Consider the following 26,994-nt stretch of genomic DNA (forward strand, 5'->3'; position numbering starts at 1 on the left):
TAGTAACAAAGACAGTAAAAAGAGCCAGCAGAATGAAAGATATACACAGTATACAAAAGGCAAACCTATGGTAATGATATAGAAAGAGAAGGCTTTCATGTTTAAAGCATAGAAAACATTTTTAAAGGAATCATGAGGCTGGAGAGATGACCCAGGGCGAGAGTGGGGATAGGGAGTGAGAACAATTACCACTGTTAGAGAGGGTCCAAGTTCAGTTTCCAAAACTCATGTCAGGAGGCTCACAACCTCCGGGGAATTTGACACTCTCTTCTGACCTCTGTGGGCATCCACAGGTGCGCTCACGTGCATAAATAAAAATAATTTTTTTAGAGAGGTCTCACTGTTAAGAGCACTGGCTGCTCTTGCAGAAGACCAGCACCCACATGTTGGCTCACAACCATCTGAAACTCCAGTTCCAGGATCTACACCCCCTTTCTGGCCACTTCCAATGCGGAATGTATGCAGTGCACAGACATATTTGGAGACAAAACTCTCAAATGCATAAAATAAAAGTAAATAAAAATTATTTTTAAAAATCCATAACATAAAAATTTTCAAAGTTCCAGATATCTGAGGCAGTTGAGACACCAAACAGACAAAACTAGAAAAGAATTTCCCCAGTCACATTATAATTAAAATACTAAATATCTACAGCAGAGAAAGTAGATGAAAAGCGGCAAGAGTGAACACCAAGTCACACATCCAGGCAGGCCCATCAGAACAACAGCAGATAACTCAAATGAAATGCAAAAGCCAGGAAGGCTTGAAACGATGTATTTTCTGTTCTGAAAGACAACTGCCAACTGCCAGCTCCATACCCAGCGAAGCTACCTGCCACAATGGAAGGAAAAAAGAAAAAAAAAAAAAACCTTCTGCAGCAGAACTATAGGAAAGGAATCTATGACCACTAGTGCTTTGCAGAAGACACTTAAGGGCATAAAGAGAAATCAAAGTCACCTAGGTCATCACAGGAAAGAACAAACCACAGCAGAACAATAGCTAAGAAGAGAGGAACATGAAAGACAAACACTACAAGATCAACAAAATGATGGGTCTAACGCTGTTTTTGTGGTGGTTAGGTTTTGTCTTCTTGGGTACGGCCACTAGTAGGCTGTCTATGCTCAAGTAGGTAGCACTACTTGGATTCAGGGGGTATTAAAAAAGAAAAGAAGAGGAATGAAAGTGGGAGGAGGGTGGGTGGCCCAGGGGGAAGAAGATGGGAGAGTCAAGGGCAGATATGATCAAAATATATTGCATATATGTATGAAGTTGTCAAAGAATAAAAAAATATTTTTAAAAAAGTTTAAAGAAAATACTTGTGCCATTTTCCTGCTTGAGCCTATGATTTTTCTTAGTAATGAAAAACTCAGCTTTCAATTTAGCACCTCTAGACACCGAGTACTCGGTAAACGTATGTTCAGTAGATAAACGCACATGAATTGTACTGGATTCAAAGTTATCCTCCCTGGATTTACAAGGGTGCCCTGGACGGTCCCTAAAGGCGTCTTGAGCCTTGCATTCCATAAAACAATCTGGCTCTTCTGCCATACATGCAGAGGGGGTGCATCACCAATCAAAATGAAGCAAAATAAAGAGATTTCCTTCCTTCCTTCTTGTGTGTGTGTGTGTGTGTGTGTGTGAGAGAGAGAGAGAGAGAGAGAGAGAGAGAGAGAGAGAGAGAGAGAGAGATTTTATCGCATCATGTGGTTAAGATTAGCAACTCTTCAATGTCAACTATAATCAAGGTAATGACTCAAGCTGTCAACTAGATTGTCTGAGGCAATCAAACCCCAACCATCAGCATCCCCCAGGAGGGCTTTTGGGAAAAGTTCAAACCTGGGAGCCACTAAAAGAGAAGACCTTGCAGGGAGCTCGTGGGTTCCCCTCCCAGGCCTGAGGTTCAGAGAACAGTGTGGCTTGTAAGGGCTGCCCAGATGCTAATCCTTTAACTCTAGAAAAATCCGTTCTGTTCAAACCTCCACACAGCAGTATTTCCGAGGGGAAACCCACAAAAGCATTCTGCAGGAAGTGACCACAGCAGCAGATCTCTGCATTTGGGGGCTATTTTGGTTGGTTCTTGGGGTACATTCATTCGCAGTACTTCTACGCCTTGCTGCTACAGGAGGTCACCGTATACAGACGAAGAAACAGAGGCCAAAAACAGGGCTGGGTCTTTCCAAGGTCGATGGGTAAGTGGTGAAGCTTTCTGAGCTACTGGCTGTGAATCAGGAGGTTGTTAAGAGCGTCACAGTAAGGCTCCTGCAGCAGGACTCGAATTCTAGATTAGAAAAGACTTTGCAGGTCATTTAGAATTCCCTTTACCTTCTATTCTCATTTTGCTGGATGTCCCCAATGACTCTCGGTCCCCAGCAACATGAGATGTGGAGAGTCCTAGGCCACTGGAGGTGCATCACTAAATGTGGACCCAGGAATCTAAAGGTTTCCCTTTTCTCCCTTGGCTCATGACATAGGCTGCTTGCTCACTGCACACTCCCGACCATGATATGTGGCCCTCCCCAGAGACTCAGCAAATGGAACTCCAGCCAAGATCAAAAGAAACTTTTTCTAAGTAAATTATCTCAAGTATTTTGCAAGCACAACACAAAGCTGACTTACATACTAATCCTTGCCCTCGCTCCCTTCCTTAACTGGGTTTCTCTTGAATTTCTTCCATCGTATTGGAACCTTCAAAAGTCACCCAATTCCTCTTCTTCCAACAGCCCAGTTTCCTCAATTCACTGATCTTTCTTGTACCAGTAGTAATAGGACATTTGTTTCTAATACTCATTGGGTAGGTAAAATGCTAAGTACTTGATACAGGTTCTTGTATTTAAGCCTCCCCACATAACAGATTCTGTACACCTGTTTTACCTTGACAATATCACCACACTGGCAAACAGCGACACTGGCACACCCAGGCAGTTTGAATTACCTAAAGTATCCACGGGGACTCCATCTGCTCCTTGTCTATCCTTCCTCCTGCCTCCAGCTCAACCACCACGATAACCTTCACTGAATGTGGACAGGATGTGGGCTGGTAACGCTAAGAACCAAGTTAACCCTCACCACTCTTTCACAGCGACCAAATCGTCTGGTGATTTATATTATTGTCATTGTTGTATACACTAGGCCCTCAGAGAACCACAGTTATTGTCCCACACGCCCACCACACTAAGCAGAATTGATTGTGGCTGTTAAAGCCATGAACCATTGGGCACATGTCAGCCTACATCCCTCTCCTCATTCACTGAGTACCAAGAAAGAAGGGCTCCTCTCGGGTGTGTGTGCCCAGGTCCTTGTGGCAGGAGCTAACAGATTTACTATGAATGAACACTAAGGCTGTTTTTAGTTTCTCCTTAAAAATGTCACAAAGCACACTTTAATGTCTACATGTATCAGAGGAAGAAGCATTGGGATAAAGTGAAGGATTCCCATTTTTTAATTGGCAAATCATCCTTCCTCAATGGTTGCACCAATTCACTACCACAGCGAAGACGAGATACTTCCTACAACCTTGCTGACGTTTTATGCTTCTTTAGCGTGAGAGTCAAACATTCTCAGTGACCCTAATCCATATGTTGTATCTGGACAAGTTTTATTGCTCTAGAAAAAAAGATTGGTTTACAGGCATTATTTATACGTTTGGAATCTGTCTGTCTATGGCGGTCTGCAGATGTTTTCCTCTGAGCTGTGACCTCATTTTAAGGTGTCTTGTTTAGGAAGAGTCTAGGTGTGGGCTGTGCTGGCTGCCAGTGTCTTTCTTTTGGGTGATGTGCATCTTTCACCTGACATTGTATCCACCAAACTGCTTCATTGCCATCTCTATCACCGGCATATGGCCCCGTTAGAGAATCATGTCTGTCTTCTTGCCAAGTTTTCCTGTAGCGTACCACAGCAAGGACCCTCTCCTCGCTCAATAAATGTTTATTGACTAAGGAGAATAGGTTGATGAGAATATTATGAAGAAAATACAGGCAATCTTGTAAGAAAATCAATATACTGAATTTGTGATCTTTTAATAAAAGAATGCACTGTATATGTTTTGTTAAATCCTGAGCCTTTTTTTTTTTAAGTCTAGCTGCTACTAACTTTTGCAACAATTCCAAATTACCAAAAAATAAACTTTAGGGTCACATACAGTGAACTTGCCTAGTGTGGTCTTCCGTGCATAGTAGGTTGCATTACCTCTGTGTACCCAGACTGTGGGTATCAATCCCCATCCAAGAAGTAGCATTAAGAGCTTCTCTCTTAGGCTGGAGAAATGGCTCAGCCATTAATGCAAGGCTCACAACCAGAAATATAAGGGCACCACTATGATCTAGACAGGGTGCACACTGGGACACCCCCAACGGCTCAAGCCCAGCTTCCGGCCATTTCTCTTTGCCAGAAGCTCTATCCCATTTTGGCTTTCTTTTCTCCAAGGCTGAGTTTGTGGACAATGTCTCGTTTTTATGACTGGGCTTTCTTCAGCTCTACTTGGACCTGGGTGCCTCTTGCTATCTGCCTGCTTACCAGTCCTTCTACCCTCCCCCTAAGTATTACACACTCTTATGCTCTCAAGCTTCTGACCCCATCTTCTGCTTCTTCATTATACTGACTTGCTGGGACCTTAATGTTTCCTGCCTTTACCCCAGAACCGTATATTTCTCTTGCCATTATCCTAGAGGGAAAAGCATCTCTCTTACTAAGACTGAACCTACACATATGCTTCTGACTCCAATTCAGCTTTCCTGTTCAAACGACTTTGTCTCCTCTAGCTTCTAGTAGGCCTGTGGGCTCCTTGACTTGCACTGGCATTACCACTGTCAGGCAGTTCCCCACTGGAATTTCTTTAACTCCTGGCTGTTCTTCACTGTCTCCCACAGTTAGCTCCCAGCCCCTCTAACAGCTTAGAAGCAATCCTTCAGAGACCATCACACCACTGCCCACCACTCAATCATCCAAAGGAGTATTAGGAACTGTGCCAAGCTGAGTATATTCAGCTGTCCCTTGAGACTGGCATTTGCGTATTGTGTATGGAGGTGACTGATACAAGGATCTTCTGGGAATATCAAAGTCTATGGAAATTCATCATGTCCTTTATATAAAATGGCTTACTGTTTGCACATAATTTATGTACATCCTCCCTGATACTTAAGTCATTTCTGATTACTTACAACAAATATCTAGTGTTATTTAAATGCTGCAGAGTTGCATCGTATTGTTTAGGGAAGGGCACAAAAGTCTACATATTCAGTTCAGAGAAATGGTTTTTCTTAGCATCTCTGCAGCTGCATCTCCTAATGCAGAACCCACTGATACAGTGGACCAAATTGTAGACACGGAGAACCAAGTTACAGTATGATAAAGGCACATGTAAAGTATACATGGAAATAGGACCACTAGATCAGTGGATTGTGAGGGCCACTCTCAAGCAGATGGGTGGGAGTGAGAACAGGAAGGGTGTCTATACTCTGGGCTGAGAGAACAGATCTACTAGGAACACAGGTATAGGTAACATGAAACAGACAATATTCTTTTGGGGAGGAGAACCAGGGTCCTGTACAGTCCCAGGCTCCAGGGTGGTGGATCTGCACTGTGAAGGTATTAGAGGTGAGAAAGTCCACGGGGAGTTTTGACGAGGAAACGGTGACCCAGTGCAGACACACTATAAGCACAGGCACTCGCTTGCCTGTCTCCAGTCAATCATTAGCGTCATTCCGTGATCTGCATCAGTTTTCAGATAGCATCCCAGGGATAGCACCCAGATGAGTCTAGAAGGCGAGTCAGGAGATGTCATCATTCTCCAGGTGGCGACGGTCAGGCAGGAGGCTTCTGGCAAAGGAGGTAGGTGTCTTGGTAGCTTCTCCCAGAGTCCACCTGGGCATCCTCAACCCATGCTGCAGGAAGCTGAGGGCACTTTGCTGGCAGTTTCCTATATCCATTGTATTTCCAAAGCTCAAAGTCTTTCCCACTTGTTCCTTCTCTGGGTTCCTGGCGAAATCCGACACCAATGCAGTTGTCAGTAACTCCTGTCCTGAAACCGTTCGCCTTCAGCTTGGTGGTCAGGTCTTTATTTGGAGAACATTCCACCAGCCTCCTGTGTCAGCTCTCCCCTTACAGAGTGAACTTCAAAACCTTAATCTCCACCAGGCCTGTTGGAAACTTAAATCAACCATTCACCAAGTAAGAACTGTGTTCTTTTGGAACCACAGTAATTCCTTTTCACAAGACACCATTTCTTTAAGTACAATATAGAAATTATTACAACAGCCTGGCTTCAGAGCCCAGCTATTGTTTATTTTATTATTCCCAGATCAGGGCAAACATTTTAGAAGTCTCCGTGCCAATAAAGTGTAACATTTTCGGGACGATACTGTGTAATGGGCTAGATGTGTTCTCGGCTCTCAGGGAACTGACAGGACCTCGGAGAAACCCAGGAGGGCAATGAAGTAGTTTGTCTTCCATCTTTTGTGGCTTAGTAACGTGCATAAGAACTTAAGCCCTTTTGAACTCTCCCGAATTCTTTGCCCTTCTTTCCATTCTCATCTCCGTTAGAACCTTCACCTGGACTGGCTTTTTAATTGACCACAAGGACAGCTTTGTAACTTGACGCACACATGTAGATGGTAGTTTCTGTTCCTATGGGCACAGGCAGATCACTAGCCAAACACAGATTCCCTAGAGTTCTGTCACGGACCCAAAAGAACCCCTCTTCCTTATTTGCCATTCCCACGGAGGGCTGTGCACTCAATCACAAAGCACAATCCTACCACACTTTCCTCCTGCTTAGAAACGTCCTGCAGCTCATCAACAGAAGCAGCACCCGCCTCCTCTTCGACCATTTCCTAATAAACCCCTTCACGAACTCAGAGTGCTCTCCAAACCAAGACAAAACATCTCAGCATGCTTCAGACATCTCATCTTGTGTCTGCCGCTGTTCAGAGTCCTCCCCAGTTCCCGCCGAGTATCCCTTTACCCAAAGCTCTCTTCCTTAAAAGGCCTTGACCTTCTGCCCTTCTGAAACTCAATACCTTTTAGAGCTGACTATGCAAAAATTTTCAGTTTGAGAGAAGGGATTGTCTTATGCTGGTAACCTCCTAATTCCTCAGCACAATGCCGGGCCTAAAGTAGTGACACTTCGTAAGAATTTTAGACTAGATTAAACCCAAACCTCTTTCACACTTGGTCACCGTGCTGTCCTTCATTCTAATTCCAAAACTTAAACAATGATCACCTTTTCACTAATGCCCACTGAGCTCAAACTAAAGGAAAACAGCTATCTTGCTGCTACCCTTATCTTACTTTTTTTTTTTTTTTTTTTTTTGATTTTTGAGACAGGGTTTCTCTGTGTAGCTCTGGCTGTCCTGGAACTCGCACTATAGACCAGGTTGGCCTCGAACTCAAGAGGTCCTCCTGCCTCTGCCTCCCCAGTGCTGGGATTAAAAGCCTGCACTGCCACTGCCAGCCTATTAGATATTTTTAAGCAAAAACCCAAAACTGGCCAAGTACTTGGTGTGAAGCCCCAGATGGAAGCAGGTGTACTCTGGCACTGCTTGAATCTGGGACCCCACACAAGTGCTTGGCCCATTTGTCTGTATTTTGCACAATGGAATTCCTGCTACTGAGCTGGTATAAAATGTACTTCTGAAATGTAATAAATCAGCAGCGTTTTACTTTTAGAATGCTCAAGTTATCCAGACCACATACCAAAAGACCTGTTTGCACTATTAATTTCTACAACGCTCGCCTGCTTCCTCCAACTGTGAGAAAGCTTAAGAGGCACAATTATCTCCCAACACAAAGTGTGTGCCCTTGTGCCGTTTACCAAAATTATTTCCAAAAATCATACACTTGTTTGCTCAGATCACTTTCTTATAAATATATCTTCAAAGGGAGTTCTTCCTGTTAGTAACTGCTGATCGAGTCCTTAACAGAGTTAAGACTTCTGTGACAAAATGAATTGTATTTTCCAAGTAGTTCATGCTAAAATGACTTCCACTTCATTTGAATAGATCCCTGACTTAGGCAGGCGTGATCCATCTCAAAATTGCTTTAAGTTCTGTGTGCTTTCATTTAAAGGCTTACATAGTGCAGGCCTTACACCAAATGATATAAAAAGCTCATGCACAGTGCACCTATAATCTCTGCGTGCAGGCAAACTACTGTAGGGCGCTCGCAGAATTTAGATGGCTATTCTAGCAGAATCCCCATGGAAATACAGTCCGCAGCATTACCTGTTCGAAAGATACAATTCCCATACAGTTAAGAGCGGGCTATTTTTCCTCTGCCACAACTTTCAGAATTGCTCTAATTTAGTTAGGCCTAAATGACCCACATCCATCCGATTTGCAGCCCTCCTTAAAAGCACATAAAATGTGACTTTAACATCCATCTTAAATAATGCTCTGCATGGTTACCTTTCATAAACTATTGACTGCACATCAAAAGAACTTTATTGGAAAAGATGTTTAAAAAGGAAATAATTTTAAGTTTGAAAAAAAAAGTGGCACAGAAGGTAGGCTCTATTTTAAACAAAGGACCATCAAGACAACTGCTCAATGGCCACTTAGAGAAGACAGAGTTCCCTCTTAGCTCTGTAAGATAAACGATGCCTACTGGTCTGTAAGATAAGAATACAAACGCTGAGATGACAGATCAAATCCACGGGTCTGATCGCATTTCTGCTCCTGGGGTGGGGTGGGCAGAAAGATCAGTGAAGTCTCACAGCTGATTTGAGAAAGTCCAGCCTTTAACAGCAGGTAGAGCTGTGAGACTCAATCCCACTTACACCATGAAGTCCTCCAAAGCACAGAACCTGGTAAAGCTAGGCAGCTCAAGCCACGGAGAAAGAGTGTGGGATGAGACCACGGTAAGGATTACCAAAGGGCTGTGATGGGAATTTAGCTACACAGCTATCCCTACTCAGTCCTCAACTTCACATCAGAAGGTAATAAATAACCTATGTTCAGTGAAAACAGAGAGACAACCCCCCCCCCCCCCACACACACACACCACGTAGCTCTGAAATGCTAGCGCTGAACGCTAAATGAAACCCTTCCCATGCTGTAACTCTTCTCTCCAGATTCGAAGCCGCAAAGACAAGGAAGGGCTACAGACTGGCAACAGCGTAGAAAACGCCAGGCCTTCCACGAGTGAAGCAACCTACTCAGAGTTTCAAATACTTCAGTCACAATTTTTGGTCTTGTTCTTAAGCAGACAACCAAGTATTAAAAACGTCTAAGAAGCTACTAACTTGGAAGAGAAGATCAAAGCAGACAGATGAAATCATCTTGGAGAAAGACAGACACGAAAAAGCAATAGAGTGAGACTTCCTAGAAAGCTGAGCACCAGGCAGGGACGAAAACTAGCAAAGGACAAGCACAGGAAATGTCCCAAGTTCCATATTTCAGCACTGAGACTTTTTTCTTTGAATAGGAGAATCCAGAAAGTAAGCGCAAGAAACTCATTAATGAAGTAACACCATTTTCCAGAGCTGGCCATGACTGGCCAAATTCTAAATAGTCACTGTGTCCAGAACCAAGAGCCACACTGAAGACAAAGTTTTTGAACGCCGCAGACGAGGGGGAGAAAGGCAGATTGCATTTTCGCTGGCTTTCCGACAGTAATGCAGAGAGCAAGATGACAGAGTGATGCCTTCAAACTCGTGAAGGGAAGAATTCGGCTACTTAGAACCCTGTATTCATCAGGCCACCCACCCAAACTGTAAAATATTAATTTCAGACATATACATTGTGAAAATGTTTTCTTCCTGTCTTTTCTCAAGAAATTACTAAAATATACCATTCCAGCAAAGTATGAAACTGGAGAAAAGGTTGGAGAATAATAATCGGAACGTAAGAAAAAGAGGACCCAGGAAGAGAAAGGCCTTAAGAATACTCAAGATACACCAGACCCACATGGCTGAGATAGTCACAGTGAAGTTGCCCACACCACAGTTCCCACTGCCTCTGTAAGCGCAGGCTGCCTGCCACTTTGGTCCAGGTACTTTCTGTATTCCTTAGACTTTGTCCAAGCTGTCCACGCCTTAATCAGTTACACACACACCCCACCCCTAAGTCCTGTGCTTTTAATTTACCCAAGGAGATGGCAGGGAAGCGAGTTTAGGCACAGAAACAGTGAGCCCCACGCATCTAGGGCTGGCCTTACACAGCAGACATATCAGGTACTATGACTGCTGAGTTTGATCTCCAGAATTCACTGTGACCTGACCCACTCATTGTCTTCCCCAAGCAGGCTTTCAAAACTTACTGGAGAAGCTAACACTAAACCATGCCCCAGGGACTCACTCTAGTTGATCTAGTTGACTACTGCTCTCCTGCCACTGTTGAGCCTGCTGTTATTCAGCTTTTAAGAACTAAACAGTTTGTTGTCTGGGGCTGTAACAGTTGGCAGAAGGGAAGGGAAGTCTGACAGAGAAATGAAGGTAATGACTGACAGTGTCTGTGGGTTGTGACTAAAGGCCCAGCAGCGGGACAGAAAGAGGTGCCCAAAGTGCTACAGTCTTGTAGGCTGATTTTAACTTGTGGTAGGCGCACAGGTCACTGCTATCTTTTGAGCAGTGGCTACCCCTTTACAGAGTAGGTATGGTCCATTAAACACACAATTACAGCAGGGAAGAATTTCCCTTTCACAGAAAAAGCGCATTTTTACTGATTTACTGATTGCAGGATTCCCCCACTAGCTTCCTGGAAAGGCCTGTGCTTCCTCAGTGTTACACCAAGAAGGTTCTGGAAACCAAAGCAAAGGTCACAGGACAAAGCTCTTTCACATCACTACAACATTTTGGTTATTTTACAAAACTTGTTTTTCCTATTCTCTTTCAGCCTGTACTTGTGGTGATATTTGGGAATATACTGTTTACTATCTACAATACTGTTTTTTTACTTTGTTATTTCTTTTGACAGGGTCTCACTCCATATCCCAGGCTGGCCTGGAAGTGAGATTATAGGTGTGAATGCATTAAACAAAACAAATCAAAAAACCTGCTTTCTTCAAATGAAGTAAAAGTGAAGATAAGTAGATAAGGTAAAAACAAATTAATCACAAGGTACATCATCCACACCTTCAACCTACTCTCTTTGTCCTCTACAAGATTGCCTTTGGGCAACATGGTTGTGAACCGGGTGCAGTCTAAAAAAAAGACAAACCATTCGGACTCCCCGGGTTCTGGGAGGAAACACCGCATCCCATCTCCCCTCCTATAGTGGGCGTCTCTTTCCATCGCCAGGCACTCCCGACTGCCCACTCCAGGGCTTCTGTATCTCTTTCCTGTAATTGGTAAGAGGATGCTATCGACACCTGATGCTCCTGCCAGGTCTCCCTAGAGATGATCCCATCCTGTCTTGGCAAGCAGCCTCTCAGCTGGGATGGTCTGCTCTGCATCTCTAGCAGCCTGGTAGAGGTCTCGGCTAATGACAGCCACTGGAAGAGGAACTGCTGCCAGTAAGAAGGCTGATGATCCTTAAAACTAGCAGTAACTGACAAAAAAGAACTGTTATTTGTTTCCTACTTCCTTCAAAACCATCCTCAGTAGTTGAAGATGTAAAATCTAGTGGAAACTCAAAATGGTATTGCATCACAAAATATTTCAAATTCACAAGGAACAAACTGGAAAAACAAAACCAAGAATCACCCAGTAGTCACCATCAAGTTTTCTGTTTTATTTAAGATTTTAGTTTTAATTCTGAAGAAAGAGGTACATTTCCTTGTTTTTAGTTTTAGCATCAGGTTATAACCAGGTTTGTTTTCTTTCCTCCTGTCTTTTCAATACTGCACAAACGTCCAGAAACTACAGGGTTAAGTAAAAGCTGCAGGCAAAGAGGTCAGAGATTTGCTCCTGTTGGTGATCAGATAGCCCCAGAGTGCTGGCTCAGAATGCCCTGCCAGGTGGACTTATGGTCAAAGAAAAAAAGATTCTGACAGAGGAGAAAGACTGAGGAAATCATTTATAATTCAGCTCTTATATTATGGATAGGTATTAAATCTGTGAATAGTTTTTTTCCTTTAAAACATCTGAATTTAAATCTAAAGCCAAAAATTTTTTTTCTTTAAAAAATTTACTTCTCCCTCTTTATAAACTCTTTAGCAGTAGGCCAGATCCTACAGATAATTCATCTTGTCATCCACTACCAATAAACTTCCCTTTGCTTAATGACACAATTGAGTCCTCCCCATCAATTCAATAAGAATTTAAAATGAAAAGCATTTTTCCTGCAATAGTGAAAAGCTGAATACAAGATGGATTCCAGGACCACTGCTTTCCCCCCTTGCATTTAGCAATCTCATTCCAATCAGCCTGGTTTTCAGTCTGCAGTTGATAATGCATTTACTTGACCTTTCCTAGAGATTAATCGTCATTTCCTGCTAAGCAGACTATGTCATTATTATGAGCGACAGACACACAGTAATTTTCTAAGTATTGAGACTGCCTTTTGATTTTCTTTTTCCTCTGCTTAAAAAGGCATTTCCTCCCCAGAACCCTTCAACAGTGTCACTCACTCAAATGCTGGATCAACTGAAACTTTTACAATCAAACAAAAGATGGTAAAGACGCTGTGAGCGCATCACATCTGGGGTAGGGAGAAAAAAATGACCAGGAACTGGATTCTTCAGAACGTAAGAGATGAGAAGGGAGCTGTGAGTGGGCCGAGAGGGAGAGACTGGGTGGACAGATCCTGCCCTTCTTAACTCCCTCTTTGCTTAGTGGCGGTCCAGTGTTGAACTCTGTAGCAGATCTGTAGGGGTTTTGCTGGGGGGTCTGAAGGCTGTCTGGAAGCCTGGGGGTGGGGAGTGGAAGCTGGAAGGATTTGAAGGAGGTGGGTAAGGATTCCAACTGGCTCTGTGCAGAGGGATCTGTGTGCTGAAGGGGGCGCTGTGGTGAGTCTGTGACGGGGCAGCGCTGGGGCCGTCCATCTCTGTGAGGGCCTGAAGGGATTTTAGCCAGTGTGGAGGATTGTCATCTTGAATAGAGTCTAAACTGTTTCCTGAAGATGCTGGAATACCTACAGAGGAAACGAGACAAAAAGAAAACGGTGAGTTTGTAAGGAAAGAGCACCAAGGTACTCAGTTAAATTTTAAAGAGTGATTTATTTACCCGAGAAATAAAAGAATTACAATTTTAAATTTCCAACTGAAACTTAAAAAAAAAAATGTTCTTTTAACCACCCTCTCCCTTTTCCAGCAATGACCAAGATTTACTGTTGCATGAACATTCCTCTTCAACTATGAACTTATCCCTCACTTTCAGAGGCGGAATAGCAGAAAAACAAAACCAAAAATCCCCCAACAGCCTCCCCCCAAAGAAGCCCAGGATCCCCAGAAGCAAATGGCGTATTTCCCTATCGCACTTGCCCTTCTCCAACAGGGATCTGAACAAGGACAGCCTTATATAGGGAGCTTTATAAAGAGTGGAGTATGTTTCTCTTAACATGGCTCAGTTAGACCCTTTTGTACTTTGAGGCCTACAAAATACAAGCATGCTGCCAGACTAGTAACACCTTACACCAAAAGGAGCAACCGAGGCACACAACTAGGCTGACTGGTTTACCATGACCTAAGAATGAATCAGGCTTTGTGAAAGGAACTCATGACTCATGTCGGAAAGACCCCTGTTCTGATTTAATTTGTGCAAAACCAAAAAGCCCCCACTGATGGCTGTGGGTGGAGCTGAAGGGAGCGAGAAAGTTACCTGTGATGATGGCTGGGTCTGTCCAGCTGCCAGGGCTGTCCCAACTCACGCTGTCGGAGGTGGCAGTGTTGGACGTTGGTGCACTGTGGTTGGCGTTGGAGGGGGAGGAAGAATTGGGCAGTCCACCAAAGTTGATGTTAATGTTGGGTAGAAGTGCCCTTAGCCCGTCCTGCCATTCCTTCATATTTAAACTCTCTACAGAACTGTTGTTGTCTGGGAGATTTACCAACAAAAAAATGAAAGATAAAAAAAATAAAAAGCTGACGTTAGAAACATATGTTGTTCTTTGGTGGTTAAGCGGGAGAGGAATTACTCTTTCTTTACTGAGTGTTAATGGGTCGTCCTACAAACTGGGTTAGGGCTTTGCTTGTGAGCTCAGGGCCTTCAATTTAGGGACAGGAAGCTTTCTCGGGCTGATGGGAGGGGCCTCCTGACTACTACAAGTGTACAAATCAGTAATCCAGCTGCAGGACTCAATGCTCCAGTGACAAGCCAGCACCAGCTACATGATAAAGTTTCATGATGTGAGGCTATTTAGCCAGCTCAGTTGATGTACACTATTAGAAAAAAAATTCTGTCAGTTCACTATAGGAGCTCATTTCTGGGTCCATTAAAAGGAAGAAAGTCATTTTATGGAGAATAAACATAAGCCAAAAGTAAAAGAAAGCCAAGTTCTACTGACTATAAACTTGGTACTGCACCGAAGGGGCACAATCAGATAGTCAGATAATCAACAGACTTCTGAATCTGGAAAGGACAGTTCCCTGGAAGAGCAGCAGCGGGGACTGGGCACCTCTTGGTGGAGCTGGTCCCCGGCGTCTCTCAGCCCTGCTCTACACTCCTCTCCAGCTCCACAGAGTTTAAGCCTATTGTTTTCAGAGTCTTTTATGGATATTGTCAAATAGAAGTCACTACCGATTTAAAATGGGTTTGTATCAACTGTGGTTTAAACTGGGGTTTACTATTGTGCAGAACCCATATGTAATACTTGGGGCTGGGAAGGTAAAGTCTAACAACTCCTTAGAATAACTGTTTTATTGAAAATAAAAATGAATCAAATGACCAGCTATAGCTTTTGAAAAGCAAAAACATCTCCATCTACAGAACTGATCAGCAATCAACATGGAGGATAATATCAACAGTGACAATGATTGATCAGGCAGTCTATGCTCTCTGATAAATTCAGAATTTTCTCTTCAAATTTTGCTTCACCCCATCACTGACCTATGGTCAGATTTTACTAGGTTTCAGCAAATGTAGCATCTCACGGTACTATCATTTATGGAAGACAAACACAAGTAAAGGCAATAAAGCTCATCTCTGAACCTGACTGAAATGAAGAACACTCCACACTAGGTAAAGGAAACTGGGGCTGGGGCGGTGTCCTCAAACTTAACTTTACTTCACAACTGGTATTATTTCCTAAGCCTTATCCTTCTTACACCTGCATATTATTTTTTTTTTTTGCATTGTGTCATACAACTTACAAAGCACTGTACATTTGATCGTCACAACTCTGTGAGGTAAATAGGTAAAAAACAGACAGGGACATTTTCTACTATTGGTCTTTTAGCAGTGCATGCTTGACTCCTAGCTAATACCCAAGGTGAATGGGGCAGGGGAACCATGGCAACATGGAAAGACTGCCCCAAAAGAGAAAAAAGTTGCCCTCATTTATAAAACTCATTTTTGGTAACCTGAGACCAGACAGAGGGATATATTTGAAAAAAAATATTATTATCAAGATCTCTCTTGGTCTACTTTGTGTAGACTATTAATTGAATTTTTTTTTTAAGAGTCAAACATTTAAGGGTCCTACAAAGTCCACAATTAAAAAGAAACAAAGAAAACAGGAGTATCACTAGCCTGTCTTTCAGGGATGATGGGCAGGACACAGAAATAACACACCTCAAAGAACAGGCTGGATTTTGTAGCCAAGAGACCACCCCCACCCTGTGTTGTGTTACTGGAGGCTAAATTCAGAACTGTTTGTGAGCTAGGAAAGCACTCTATCACTGAGCTACACCAGCAAGCCCCAAGAACCAGCCTCCCTCCTTGAGACAAGGTCTTCTGCATCTTAGGCTGGCCTTGAACTTCCTATAGAAGTAAAGATGCCTCTGGAGTACTAAGAGTACAAGTGCATTCCAGGTTTACATGATACTGGGACCCCCACCCAGGGCTTCCTGCATTTCAGGTTTACATGATGCTGGGACCCCCACCCAGGGCTTCCTGCATTTCAGGTTTACATGATGCTGGGACCCCCACCCAGGGCTTCCTGCATTCCAGGTTTACATGATGCTGGGACCCCCACCCAGGGCTTCCTGCATCCCAGGTTTACATGATGCTGGGACCCCCACCCAGGGCTTCCTGCATTCCAGGTTTACATGATGCTGGGACCCCCACCCAGGGCTTCCTGCATTCTAGGCAAGCGTTCTATCAACTATACTAAATACCCCCAGGACCTACCAATCCCTAGCATGAAACATTCTAACTGAAAATATAATCATCAGTGTTTCCCTCTAGGTCCATAACTTGCACTACACATAAACAAGATTTCCCTGAAAAAGCCTGAAATCATAGGTTGTGTTCAGTTACAGGAAGGTTTGGTGGGTAAGACACAGTATGGCTTCTAAAGCAGTGAAACTGAGGGGAGAATAAACTTAGAAAGCTGTTCTATAGAGCAAAGCTGAACTCCGAGAAACAAAACCTTCAATGCCTTGGTAGGAAAAAGATGCTGAGTTAACTATGGGAAGGACGGTAATCCCTCCTGGCTGGTCTAGCTGGTCCAGGTCAACGACTGGCTTCTCTCTTCCTTACCTCACTCATAATATTTTCTTAACTGTTACTTTATATCTGCCAAAAGCAAAACAAAAGAACACTTACCTCCACTTACTGAGTACCACACTTAGGAAAAACTTACTATGAGGCTAGTAACAATGCTATCAAAGAGCCCTGCACGCTACATCTCAGCTTTGCCGCCAACCAATAACTATTTTTTTAAATATAACAAAAAAACCAAAACACTTTTTCTTTCTTTTTAATCAAAGGCTATTTGTTCCCCTGATTGCAAAATAATACAACTCTGCTAAAGTGTTACTCAAAGGCAGTCATCTCTGGTACATGGCACACAAACAACGGGAAACTATAAAGTCAGGATAGTTTGAATATAAGAGAGCTTGGGAAATAATCTTTACTGAAAAACAAACAACATTCCTTCCTCTCCCCCCACCTCTCAAAACAAAGCAGGTGCCTAAACATTCTGGAAGCTTCAGAGCATACACAATGTGTGGCTGACAGTGGAGATGTGTAGGGAAGGAGCACTACACAAGACAAGACCCACAGCCTTAGCTTGTGGAATGGAAACATTCTATAGAGCGTAGGAGAAAGGTTTACTTCAAAACCTTCTCTACTGCTGAGTGTTTGTGCAGACAAAGGCAACCAACCTCATCAACACAGTTCCATATACCCTACCTCACAGCTTGACCTGGATTCCTTTTGACAGTAGACCCTGGAAACACAGCCAAGTTTGTTTCTATAGTAAGTGCTGTCACTGAGCCACACCCTGGCTTGGCAGCCAAAGGCACTGCACTACAATCCTCGTGTGGCTAGCTGTCCTACACACTGTGGGATGCTTACCAGCACCACACCCTCCAGATGCTAGCTGTGACAATCCAATGTGTCTGCAGATACTCTAAGTATCATGGGAGGGAGGTGGGGCAAAGCCTCCCATTAGGACCATGGACAAAGAAACGGGACTCCTTTGCTTTTAAGGCTACATTTCCTCTCCAAACAGTATCAGCACTTGGACCACACTGACTCAATAGGGTGTAACTTAATTTTCTTTTAAGGATTCACACAAAACACGGGGCTGAAAACTGTCACTGGGCTGCAGAAAGCAGCTCTAGGGCTGCCTGTCAATATCACCTTGAACATGTGGCATACTTAGTCTCTTAGCTGAACTCTACTGCCTTACCCCTATGCGGATAGAATAGAGAAGTCATTAGAAGAATATTCATTTTTAATAAATGACTAACAAGTGTTTCTGTATTGGTCACCAGTAAACTTCCCAAAGAGGCAAGGCAGCAGATGTCTAACTTGCCGAAACTGGGCAAGCATACAGGTCTCTTAGGAACCTAGCCATAACAGTCACTGTGCTCACAGAGGTGCTGTGTGGCCAACCTGATTAGCATGTCTGCCCCTGGCCAAAACATTGCAAAGGTGAGAAGAACATGGAAAGGAATCACACAAGCAGAACTTGAAAAGACCAAGCAAGGTACAAAGAAGATCAAGTCACTAAATATATTTTATGGTAAAAATGATACTGACTTTTTTAAAGTATGTAATTAGTGCTGGCAGGGCTATCTGTAAGCACACAGGCCTTATCAACTAAGATAGTTTGACAAAATTAAATTCACAGATACGCCAAGTCCTCCAGCTCTTTTACACTTGGGTAGGATCAGCTAGTTCATAAAAATTTGAACCCTAATTCTTAGTTTTCATCTACCAGACTGCAGTACTGGGACCAGAGAACTCATATTTCAAGTTAAATTATTCTGAAAGAGTGGCCTGACACCCTGTGTGAGTCCCAGTTAGAAAGCAGTCCTAAAATTCATCTTATATGTCAGCCTTCAAGTTCTTTCTCACGGTTACTCCAAAAAGCCCCCAAATATGTGCACTTTTCTTTCCCTCTGCTCTCATCATGCACAGTCAAAGGTTCCTACACCGTGCACTTCGTCAGGACACAGAATACGGCCCCATGCGTCTCTGTACTGCTGCTCTCGTCACACCGCTTCACTAGTCTGGGCTTGACGTACATCCTCATCAGCATTTACTGTGTGAAAGCCCAACTCCCTCAAACTTCAACAGCCCATCTAAATGTGATTCAAATATAAATGAACTATGCCAAACCAAACTTTAAGGAACAAAGTTATCATATTAGAGGTTTTATATAAAAATATTCTTTAGAATTGCTGCAAAAATCACTGTAATTTATTAATATGGAACTAAGCTGTCTTTCAGACATAAATAAAATCAGTTTTTGAAAAATATTCCACTTAAATGATAGAGTTTATACTCAAATTTCTAGGACTATGTTTACTATAAAGCAAGACCCACCGAAAGGCAGAGTCGAGTTGCTTGGGCACAGACAAAGGGGTTTGACCACAGTCCTGAAAGTAGATTTTAGATTAAAAAAAAAAAAACAATCTAAGAATGCAAATGACAAGAGTTCTAAAGAGGAAATGTCAGGTGCCTTAACAAAATATTTAGAAGTTAAATTTTGCTTACACCAATATAAGGAAGCAGAAACGACATAAGCGGAAAAACGTGGGGTCAGCTAGACAAGTGTTGTGCTTAGTAAACGGTAGTTCCTGTCAGTCTACTTCACTGGAATGCTTTCTGGATCTCTCAGTTAATTTTTACTCAATCTCCCAAAAATCTGCCTTTTTTCTCTCCACCCAAACCCTTCTAGATGGCACGCACTGTGGGAACAATACTCTTGTCATGGAGCTTGGTGTCTTGCACTTTCCCCTTATTTCAAGATCAGACTTGAAGACCCTATACAAAATTCAATTTTTATGTGCGGAAGCCAGGTGGAGGTTTGGGTACCCAAGAAGCTTCCCTCAATGTAAACAAGGAAGAAACGAGTCACAAAGATGCCTTCAGTACTGTTCGGTTGCCAAAACGCTTTAACATATATACATTAAAAAAAAAATCCAGTACATCTGTATTATTTAAATAGGAAACGCTACCTCCCACCCCCCTTTTTTAGACATGGTCTCATCATGTCCCCCTGACTGGTCTGGAATTCACTATGTAGATCAAGCTAGCCTCGTAGAAAGCTGTCCAGTTCTGCCTCCCAAGTGCTGCCACGAAAAGTGTCTGTCACCACACATGACCAGAAGTGCTGCATTAAAAAAGCAAATATTCTGGTACTAATAAAGGTCAGCAACCAAGATTTGTAAAACACAGTTTATCAGTTTTCTACTCCAGACACCTCTCTGTCACTCTGTTCTAGTTCACTATTTCAGGGCTAAGAGTTCAGTGAAGTTAAGTAGCAGCTTCATTTTACAAATGAGAAGCTGAATAGCCTCTAGTCCTTTAAAGAATTTATCCAAGGTTATATAACTAAAAAAATGTCAACAACAGTAACCAAAAATCAGTATAACGTGACAGTATTCATTCCTGTGAAATTCACTATCAACCAGTGCTGGTCCTGGCAGCACGCATAAGATACAGTACAGAGAGACAGGGTGCTTAACCAGAGCACAGAACAGTCAGTACTTACTGTGGTAGAAACAAACAGGCACTGAGGCAAAAGAAGGGAGCGAGCAACCTGACACTCTGCAGATGGGACCCTTGGTGCCCAGGCAAGCATCAGAGGCAGGTGGAAGGAGCCTCTGGGAAGAACAGAGGCTGGTAGGCAACCACAAAGGCATGGCATTTTAAAATACATAAGCAGGTGTGTTTTACATTTTTCTGTTCTAGAACATGCCTGTCAAGAACTATAAGCCTATTTTGAAAGAAACTAAGATCATCTTGAGAATAAGGGGTCCAGATGACTGATACATGAAGAATGTCCATGTATAAACCTGAATATAAATGAGGAAAACACTGATGGGGATCATGAGGCGCACTTATCATCTCAGGAGCAAAAGGGCACTACAAATTTGAGGCTGGCCTAGTCTGCAAAGTGAGTTTCAGGCCAGCCAGGGTATCTAGAAGTAACCATCTGGAAAGGGGGGGGGGGGCAAACTATAAATTTAATACCAAAGATTATTTCATCTATATAGGAAATAATAACAGAAAGGATCAGAAGGAACCTGAACCAGGGGATATAAACATTAAGCTCAATAAAGGAGACAGAGAAGGGGAGGGAAGGAGAAAAAGAGAGGAACAGGGAGAGACAGACAGACATACAGACAGATCTGTCTAGGAAATCTACAAGAAGTCCACACATACATGCGTATACAAAAGCAAAATGTGCACTTTTGAGCAGGTTAGGGTCAGGTTGAGTTAGGGAAAGCCCTGGGTGGAAACACAAAGACCACAACACACACCTAAGATGACATGGAGACCACCTGCCAGACTATGATTTCCCCAAAACAGATTACAAAATTCCAGGCACGGGGTCATGTTAGACCTTGAGAGTCAACCACTCTAGCATCTCGAGGTCCACATCTGCTCTAAGGTTGAGTGGTGGTGGCACATCCCTTTAACTAAGGCAGATGATGGATCTCTGTGAATTCAAGGTCAGCCTGGCCTACGAGTTACAGGATAGCCAGGGCTACACAGCACAGAGAAACCCCGTCTTGAAAAAAACAGAAAAAGAGAAAAGAAACCTGATAAAGCATCTTCCTACATGTCTTTCCCAAGACAGTAAAGGAGGAAGAGAACCTCATTCTGCCCAACAACAGGACTAGTTACTCATTGTAAAATTCACCCCTCAGGATTTACAATTTTAGTAAAGAATGATGAGACTCCATTCTTGGAAGGCAAGCATCCTGGCTATTTCAACCACTGCCACGGTGTGCTTCAATCATTCACTTACATTTATCCTTTCCTACCAGACTCTGAGCTCCTCCTTGGTTTGGCAAATAGTATCAACCCTCACTAGGCAATGGAATGAAGGATGCTGAACAATACCTTTTCCAAAACAGGTCAGAAAAAGAATGAGTGAAGGTGATCCCCATGTAGGAGCAATGATTCACTGACTACAGAAGTTGCTATAATGTCATTCTAGCTATGCCCCATAAATATTAATAATAATAAGGAAGTGAAAATGAGATGGCATATAAAAAAGTCAGTTGCATAAAGAATATCTGATAACATTTGAAAAGATCTACAAGATGAAATAGGCATATATGATCTGTAATGCAAGATATTTTAATTCTTAAAGATTAAAATTAGAATCCATAATGATCTAATACATGCTAATGGCAAGGAAAAGCCATGTGTAGAATCATGGAAAAAAGAGGAAAAGCCTCTGCTGAGTCTTAGGTCACTAACATTGAGCCACAGGAAAAGGCAGAGATCACATTTTAGTGGTCATTTCATTCCTGTCCACCCTCTTTGGAAAGAATGGGCTCTCCTAACCAAAAGGACAGACTAAGTAACATGACGAAGGGAGATACAGAGGCAGTTAAAAGGCTCTCTAGGTGCCAAGTGCACCCTAGGATGTCAGCCCTCACAGATGAGACTGCAGAGCCATTTTTGACAGACAAGCCACAGAGGAGCAAGAGGCCAACTGCAGAAACTGCACACTTCAATTCTTCAAAAACTGATACTAACACCTGTTTGTTCTGCTTTTGTTTCAAGACATTTCTCTGGGAAATAAGCAAGATTTTGTCAAGAACTATAGTGCCCTTCCAACTAAAGCATTCAAGATGTTAAATTTATTTTGAAATTGAACAGGTAGTCATGGAGGTATCTTCTACTGACAACTGTTTTTCAAACAGAAATATTTCCTTCCTATATTCCGTGACTTACTTCCTCTTACATTGCCTGCTCACATCACGAGCCTTCCAGTTAGCTCTTTCTTTCCCTCTGACACACCAACCCCCAAACAGAGTGGAATACAGTGGCCATAAAAGCCAAAAAGATTTACCATAATGAACCAATCAAATCAAAGTAATTCACTTGGAATAGGTTCCTTAGGTTGTTGGAGTATAGTATATCTTGAATTCAACAGTCCATGCTGTTTTGAATGATTACCCTTTGGAATAAAGATGGTTAAAAATAGAGTCCAGGCAAATTTATGCAACACTTTAGATACTATGTTAGTCTCTGCCATACTATTTGGATTGTTTAACTCTGCATTTTTCTATATATTTAACAAAATGTACAGAAGTTCAAATCATGGAAACAAAGAGGTAGTTGTACAGGTGACAGAATCAAGAGTGAAAACCATCTTAAAATTACTAGTCTTTACACAAATTAAAATAGTCGCTAAAACACAGCTGTCATTTTATAATTATATAGTCATTTCATAAGGCAAACTTCTAAGAAACAAGAATTCACTCTAGAACAAATTCAATCACACAAATTTATCATGTACACGTTCCTTTTTTTTTCTTTTTTAAATGCACCAGGAGAGTACAGGAGAGAAAAAAGAAAACCTAAGTATCCAGTAATGTGCATAGGAAAAGGCATAATGGGTTTACTTATCAGGCTTATGGTATCTGAATTTAAAAAAAAAAAAAACTGGTACAGCTGGGTATGGTGGCGTACATCTTTAATCCCAGCACCCAGGAAGCAGAGGCAGGCAGATTTCTGTGAATTCTAGGCCACCCTGGTCTACAGAGCGAGTTCTAGAACAGCCAGTGTTACATGGAGACACCTTGCCTCAAAAAACAAAAACCAACAAACCAAACTGGTACAGAGCTTCTAAACACCATATAAACAGATGTGCACATCTAAATCAGAAATAGTACAATCTTGGTCAAACCACAAATGTTAATGTCTGAGCCTCAGCTCCCCCTTTTTTAGATGCTTATATAAACACAAATGTAAGGACAAGTATTGTCAGTAAGAATGGCTTTCATGGCAAAGCAGATCTGACCACCTGGAGTTACTATCATCAGATGTAAGCTCATTCTAAGAAAGGCACTGTCAAGTAACATGTATTACAGAGAGCTACAAAGAAAACTGGGTATCAAGTTACATGTGAATGGCTGAACTGAGAATCGGATTGACATCCAAAAGACAGAAAAGAAGCAGCAACCTTCTTTGTGGATTTGCAAAACAGCACTGAAACGGTATAAATGGGAAAAGATGAAAAGATTTTGAGTTAACTGTGAGAAAAAAATTGCAACGACCAGTTGCCATAAAGAACTCCTAATTATTAAAGTTCTTTAACAGCTTACCAGCATAAAGAATTCTGAAAATTCCAATATTTTATAGAAGCTTTTGGAATTGTGTCTAAGTTAAGAAAGACCAACACTATTTATCTACTTATATCTATATATACATATAAATAGTCTATGTAGAATTTTTTCCTGTGCACATCAAATAAGCAGTGAGATGGAAAGCAGTAACACTGGGAAAAGCTGTGTGGTGGTGGCGCTAGGTGCCGGGAGAGGAATTAGAGGGTAACATGCAGTTGCAGTTACAGGGGAGATCTTAACAATGTAAGGAAAAGGTAGGTTACAATTCAAGTTTATTCTGACTACATGATTCTACAGCCAAACTCTCACACAAAGTAGGTCCAAGCTTTGCAGGCTCCGGGAGCATATGACCCCCAAACATGCAGTGAATGTCAACTGGGTCCACCCTGCTCCCACACTCTCGTAATAGCCACACTGTTCTGCTTGCTTCTCATGTCCCTGCTGAGTGACAGAAGAGTGTCTATTCCCAATAAAGTCAGCAACAGCTTTTGATTGTTCAGTGTTGAAAAAACATTTTTTTTAAATTGGGGCACAAGTTTCTTTCCAGTTTTGTATTCAGATTAGATGCTTGTGCTGACTTTACAGCAATTCCCAATAGTTTCTATTGAAATTTCTAAGATTCTGATGTTCATAATTTTTATAAGAGATTTTCCAATGATCTAGAAGTTAAATCACTAAAGCTGTATCTACTGCATTTTGATTATACAGTTCACTTTTATTTTAATAGTGAGATCAGTCAGCCTCATCTGATTCTAAAGGACACCTCTTACAAGCACAGAATTATCTTAAGGGCTTATGAACTCACAAAAATTGCAAATGAAACTAAAATTATTCATTTTTCCAAAATATTATTTTAACTGGAAAATTCATGACTTGGTTATGAGCTGCATGCTTAAGTATTTCCAGGCACTAGAATGGTTTACTTAATTTCATTAAAAAAAAAAATTCAGAACCCAACACTACTTTATATTAAGCCAGAATATAATGGGTATAGCTACAGTGTAACAGATGACTCATACACCTCCAGATGCAGCTCAGCTGACCACTCATACACCTTCACAAGTTTCTCAATGCAAAACTTTTGCAAACCAAGAGGCATTTGTTAAGGTTTGAGATTGGCTGAGATACAAACACTCATTTTCTGAAACAAACATGTACATAATGAAATTTCAGTAATTATGTGCAATGTGTGCTATAAGGGGAAAAACACTAGAAATGTAATATTAATAAGTGAAAAGAGACAAGCTGAAAAGGGTAATGTTATTCCAAAGAAGACAAAAACAGAACAGGGAAAGTAAACAGACCAGTGGCTTAGTGGGGCTGGGGGGATGCATGAACAGACAGAATAGAGAGGACTATCAGGACAGTACAATGATGGACATGTCATTTATAGTTGTTTAATTCTGTACAATGTACAACAGCATGGGTGAGTAGCCCTCTTACAAACTGTGGAATCTGGGTGATAGTGTTGTATCAATGTAGGCTCATCAACTAGAAGATGCAGGTAATAGAGGAAGCTACGCATTGTGGGGGAAAAGAGAGCAGGGGAAATTTAACATCTAATTTTGCAGTAAACAAAAAGCAGCTCTAAGTACATAGGATTTCTGATGCTTTTTAAAGGTTATTTTGATTTTCCTTCCTCTTATTTAAAATGAATAGGGTAAAATGAAACCTTTTCTGCTTCCAGTTTTCAAGTGATTATTTCAATATAAAGAACAGAGAAATTCTTCAACAACACAATCACCTGGTATTGACTACTATGACGTTTGTGACACGTAGTTTAATTATTAAACTTTTTATTGCACGCACACACACACGCACACGCACACACAGTCTGTCTTAGTAAGACCACATCCTCTCCAGTCCACGAGAGCCAGTCCTCCTGTGCAGGACAGCATTTCAAAAGACTCTGATGAATTCAAAGACTTTTATGCTTACCACCAGTCCACTAAAAAGACTTTATTTTAAAATCACTTAAGATTATGTATTTATGTAAGTGTTCATCCTTAGTTATGATTTATTATAGTTGAATTTGGAACAGATTGCCAGAGATGGTCTTGACAGAACCAATTCTCAGTCAATATTCAAGCTCACTGCAAAAGAAGGCAGGAAGGGAAGAGGGAAGGAAGATTAGATGAATACATTTTAAATATAAGTCAGAAACTGTAATTCTTATTTCAGATATTCTGGAGCTTCACACTGAATTAGAACTAATGTTTTAGTGAAAGAAAATAATTAGAAGTATTACATGATTTTTAAAGAATGTCTTAAAAACTTGCCTGAACTGAATCTCAAAACCTTCCAATGTCAAAAATCTGTTGGTTCAACATTTAACAATGCAGTGGTTGCTCTTTAGTCAGTTCCCAAACCCAGACTATGCCTTCTGTTCAATGTGTTATTTTAATTCAAAAGAGAAAGGAAGAAAAGACTATGGTCATTTAAAAGATCCAAATCCATTCTGGTAATAAATGGACAGGGGAGTAGAGTGCCTCCAGTTAGCAGAACATACTAGCATTTCTGATAGACACCATTTTCTCTTCTGATAGAGAAAAATCTAGGACATTTGGGTCCAGTAGGAAAAGCACACAAATAGCAAACATTAAGGTCTAGTTATCGGATTGGGGATGTAGCTCAGCTGACAAGTGCCTGCCTAACTTATATAAGGCCCTGGGTTTGATTCCCAGCACTACATAAAAGCAGACATGTTAGCACATGCCTGTAACCCAACACTCAAAAGATGGTGAAGTTCAGGGTCATCTTGTGACAAAGTGAATTTAAAGCAAGCCTGGACTAAATGAGACCCTGTTTCAAAATAAAATATAAATAAGTTTAGAAGATCTAGTTGCGACTTCCCCACTAATTGTGGTAAATTACATGGATCAAGAATGATTCCTTGTCCAGAGAAAGAAAAAGGTAAAGATGTGAGCACAAGCTGTCAGAATGGCACATAAGATGTTCAAAAATTAAAATCTGCAATTGTTGTAACATAACTTGTATGTTTGAGGATTATTTAAACCCATGTTTATTTTAGCAATATACTTAAGTAAATTTAAAAATACACTGAGAGATTGGGTGAGGTGGCTCACGCCTTTAGTCTCTGTGCTTAGGAGGCAGAAGCAAGCAGATCTCTGTGAGTTCAGTGACAGTTTTGTCTACAAAACAAGCCCCAGAGCAGCCAGGATTAAAAAGTGTGAACCTGTCTCAAAACAAAACAGTAACAAAAGAACAAAGACCAATATACCAGGTTTTAAGAGTTTATATCTAGCAGGACTGACTGGGACCATGTGAAGATCACAGTAAGGTTCACTAGCAAACAAATTTAGAAGGGGTAAGGAAATGAAACTGATAGACATTCTTTCCTTAATGGGCATTAAGAAGTAAACAGAGGGGTTAGAGAGATGGCTCTTCCAGAGGTCCAGA

The 26,994-nt window shown here is 41.7% G+C and overlaps 1 protein-coding gene across 6 annotated transcripts in view; it reads right to left on the bottom strand.

Moving 5' to 3' along the window:
• Positions 1-11,983: 11,983 nt before the first annotated feature.
• The window catches only part of Cnot4 (CCR4-NOT transcription complex subunit 4), a 101,340-nt gene continuing 86,329 nt past the window's right edge, over positions 11,984-26,994 (bottom strand). For 4 of the 6 annotated variants that reach the window (XM_041675408.1, XM_041675407.1, XM_041675405.1 and 1 more), the window contains 2 exons: positions 13,691-13,903; positions 11,984-13,004 (listed from right to left, as the gene is read on the bottom strand). In XM_041675408.1, the coding sequence (XP_041531342.1) occupies positions 12,703-13,004; positions 13,691-13,903 (515 nt within the window). In that variant the 3' untranslated portion in view covers positions 11,984-12,702. The remainder of the gene's footprint in view (positions 13,005-13,690; positions 13,904-26,994) is intronic. The other 2 variants (XM_041675410.1, XM_041675409.1) reach the window with 1 other exon arrangement.

Source organism: Microtus oregoni, unplaced genomic scaffold (assembly GCF_018167655.1).
Source record: "Microtus oregoni isolate MIOR12 unplaced genomic scaffold, Mior012 000026F_ref0000081, whole genome shotgun sequence".
NCBI lineage: Eukaryota > Metazoa > Chordata > Mammalia > Rodentia > Cricetidae > Microtus > Microtus oregoni.